The sequence below is a fragment of the Ostrinia nubilalis genome, chromosome 16 (assembly GCF_963855985.1).
Source record: "Ostrinia nubilalis chromosome 16, ilOstNubi1.1, whole genome shotgun sequence".
Taxonomy (NCBI): domain Eukaryota; kingdom Metazoa; phylum Arthropoda; class Insecta; order Lepidoptera; family Crambidae; genus Ostrinia; species Ostrinia nubilalis.
This window is the reverse complement of record NC_087103.1, coordinates 14,544,565-14,548,519: the sequence shown is the minus strand read 5'-3', so window position 1 is coordinate 14,548,519 and position 3,955 is coordinate 14,544,565. Positions and strand designations below refer to the sequence as shown.

Sequence of the window (3,955 nt, the reverse complement as noted above, 5' to 3'; positions counted from 1 at the left end):
TTCTGTTTTTGAAAAATGCCAAGTGATAATAAATATAAATATTTTTTTATATTAAAATTCAAGCCAAAAATCCATGAATAAATTAATTATTATATTTCAAACAATATTTTTTTCTTTCTTACTTTAGTTATAAATGATATGTTTTTAAAGTTAATACGAATCTGAGTGAATAAACTGGTAAAAATAAGTAAAAAACTGACTTGTCCATCCAGTTAACTCGAGTTACGTAACTCGAGTTCAACCCGAGTTACGTGGATTTTAACTCAGGTTAAATCGAGTTTTGTTTTTCCCGAGTTGGCCCATCACTAGATCGGCTCGCCCCGGATCGACGGAACCCGCGCCGGGCTCGAGTCGATCGGCGAGCTGGCGACTAGAACTACCAGGGGGCCCGGTGACGCACTAGGATCCAACGAAACATAAACGAAACAATAAATAAACACAACGGCTCGGGCGATCGCTCGCGCCGAGTTCAAAGTTCGCACTGACACAAGCGCCGCGTCACAGGCCGCGGGCGGGCGGCGCGCGTCATCGCGGCTGCTGTGACGTCTGCTGTGACTGTTGTGACGGCTGCTGTGACTGTTGTGACGGCTGCGGCCAGGCGTCGGCGAGGCGCAGGCCGCTGGCGAGGCGCGTGTAGCTGTCGCGGAAGGTGTTGACGATCTTCTCGAACGTCTCCGGGTCGTACACGGACCGCGCCGTGTTCGTGAGATCGAACGGTTCTGTGGAATTTCGATGTCATTTTTTATCAACTTTATGATCTCCCGTCTCAACTAATTCGCTCATCGTTTTCGTTCTTATTTCGAAGTCTTTATACTGCGATATTTCTACAACCACTAATGTTTCATTTCTTAATCTTTAGTAAGAATGAGAAAAGCACAAATATTTAGTTAATATCTTAAAATTTAAAACGAATGTGGCTCACAGAAACGTTTATCTCCTTCAAGCAAGTAGTTCTGTAGGTCTAAGATGCGCGCCACAATAAGACTTTGTCGCTCCATTTTATCGATTTTACGCGACAAGCCCATACTTTTTGATGTCTAAAATGATCGAAAAGATTTTTTCACGGCACGCATCCTAGCCCTGCTCTATAGCGTCAGTGGCGACTGTGACGCCGCGACAGAGCGACAAATAGATGTTCTATGCAAATGTATGAAATTCTAGGGAACGACATTCGAACGCAGCGACATTGTCGCGGCGTTAGTGACGCGGCGTTGGTGGCACCACAGAATAATAATAAGTACCTACTACGTACAGAAGTTTTACTTCGCGAAGGTATTTAAAAAAATGTATGCTCAATGTCATTAACAATATGGTGTAATTTAGCCTGTCTCAAGAGTCAAGCACCATTTTGTTGACAAACGTCAGTGATCGGCACTGCGCCGAAGCTATAGGGCTGACTTCGGTAAAATGATGTGACGTGAGGTGCCAAACTGCGGAAAATGGCGGAGGAAATACATGATTTAGCATGAATTATCATGAATAATATTAACTACTTATTTACCTCTTAAGTGTCTAGAGGCAAATTAAAAAAGTACATTCTGTGTTTTTATTATTATTTAGGCAGTTAAATACTGCACAGTATTTAGTACACCACTTTCTTTATTTTCTTCCATCATACACAAGAATACGCGTGCGTGTTTTGTTTTCGATGTAAACTCGCGGAGATGAACAGGCCTGACAAAGCTAAAGACGCTGCGTCTGTGACGCTTAGTTCGAAAGGCTACTTTAACGCAGTGCGCGGCTCACCCTCGACGCACAGCAGCTTCCACTGGACGGATCAGGCTGAAATTTGGCATGCAGGTAGATGTTATGAAGTAGGCATCCGCTAAGAAAGGATTTTACGAAATTCCACTCCTAAGGGGGTAAAACGAGATCCACGCGTACGAAGTCGCGGGCGGCCACTAGGGGGTCATCCATAAAGTACGTCACACGTAAAGAGGGGGGGAGGGGGTTGACATAGTGTGACAAGGGGTGGGAGGGGTCCTAAGTTTCGTGACATCACATTTCAATTGTTTTAAATATTTGATATAATGTTGATTTCATAAAAAAAAGTACTTAATTTAAATGGAATTAAAAATAATTTCGGAACTGCTGTTAATTTGATAATTTTTCGATGTGAAATTGCAAAACATGTGACGTCACACTAGGGGGGGAGGGGTCTCAGAAATGTGACCACCTGTGACAAGGGTCAAAAAATCATGAAATTCGTGTGACGTACTTTATGGATGGCCCCTAGTGATCGATAATAAATATCGTTTTCACGGCACGCATCCTAGCCCTGCTGAGACAATAACGCAGTGCGCGGCTTACCCTCGACGCACAGCAGCTTCCACTGGTCGTTTTCACGGCACGCATCCTAGCCTTGCTGAAACAATAATACAAGTGCCTCACCCTCGACGCACAGCAGCTTCCACTGGTGCGGGTCGTTCTTGTGCGCGCGCGCCGCGCGGCACTCCGCCACCGGCACGCGCGCGCCCGCTCGCACGCTCACCGCCATCGCGCCGTACCTGCCACAAGTTACATTCTATACTGTAAGGCTGGGCGATAACGTTCATGATGCGATAGAAACGATATCGTTCGTTCGTCGTTCGTTTCAGCCGAAAGACGTCCACTGCTGGACAAAGGCCTCCCCCAAGGATTTCCACAAAGACCGGTCCTGCGCCGCTTGCATCCAGGTACCTCCCGATATACGTAATTATTATTATTACTGAAACGATATACGTAATTATTATTACTGACAGGATTGCTACTACTCTATAGTCTGGTCTGCGAGCATGTAGAATTTTGTCCAATGACGCGCGCATCGCGTCGCGTTGCGACTGTGCGACGGGCGCCCGCAGTGAGTGTGCGAGCGCGACAGCAACATAATTACGCGCGAGCGATAAGGATAGGGTCATTGGACAATATTTTACGTGCTCACGGACCGGTCTTTAGTAGGCGATAAGGTTCACAAAGTGACAGAAACCATGTTGCCAAGGTTAAATTAACCCTAATCTTTTTTAAATTTCAAAGATTACACTGCAACTCGTCTGACGTCTGTTTTATCAACAACTAGCGGCCGCCCGCGACTTCGTACGCGTGGACCCCGTTTTACCCTTAGGGGTGAAGTTTCGAGTTTTTTAGGGTTTACCCGAAAATTATTCAAACTTTTCTCCCTGTAAAAACCATCCTTGGACTTCAACAAACATTTAAAAAAAAGAATTGGTAAAATTGGTCCAGGCGTTGTTGAGTTATGCGCTTACCAACACATTTTGCGATTCATTTTTATATTATAGATGAGGAAGCTTTTCAACCTGCATTTCTCCTGATGGGAAGTAATGATTAAGCTGAAGATGGAACCGAGTTTCATCCAAAATCCTTAACCACAGAAGAACTGGCTATCTTACCCCCAAGCCAACTACCAGAACATAACTGTGCTGTTATAGTTGATAGACTTAGAAAAGATGGTGGTAGCTAGTCAGACAGGTAAAAGAGGCCAGGATCCCAACTAAAAATGGGCAAATACCCGATTCATCTACAGCCAATGAGGGTTTTCGCGAATGAAAAATCCGCCAGATGGCAATACGTAGACGCGAGGTGCAAATGCTGCGTGATTGGTTATTTTTGACATGACATTGACAGATATGTCAAAATCCACCAATCACGCAGCAGTCAGACCCCACATCCACGTCCCGCCATCTAGCGGATCTTTCATTCGCGAAAATCCTCATTGGAGAGTCGTATTCCTACAATGGCGACTAGTGACCTATTGACGTGTTACGGCGTGTACTCACGGGAAGTCCGCGTAGTAGCGCAGCATGTGCAGGAACAGCTCGGCCAGCGAGGCGCGGTTGTGCGGCCGCCGCGCCTCGCCCGCCTGCAGCCCGCGGGGCATACAGCGGGGAGTGAGGTACTCACGGGAAGTCCGCGTAGTAGCGCAGCATGTGCAGGAACAGCTCGGCCAGCGAGGCGCGGT

At 46.2% G+C, this 3,955-nt stretch overlaps 1 protein-coding gene across 1 annotated transcript; it reads right to left on the bottom strand.

Moving 5' to 3' along the window:
- Nucleotides 1-322: 322 nt before the first annotated feature.
- On the bottom strand, nucleotides 323-3,955 carry LOC135079444 (poly(A) RNA polymerase gld-2 homolog A-like). The gene is made up of 3 exons (XM_063974107.1): nucleotides 3,774-3,955; nucleotides 2,392-2,507; nucleotides 323-719 (listed from the first exon to the last, which is right to left on the bottom strand). Exons 1-3 carry the CDS (start codon nucleotides 3,872-3,874, stop codon nucleotides 526-528), a joined length of 411 nt encoding a protein of 136 aa, XP_063830177.1. The 5' UTR covers nucleotides 3,875-3,955; the 3' UTR covers nucleotides 323-525.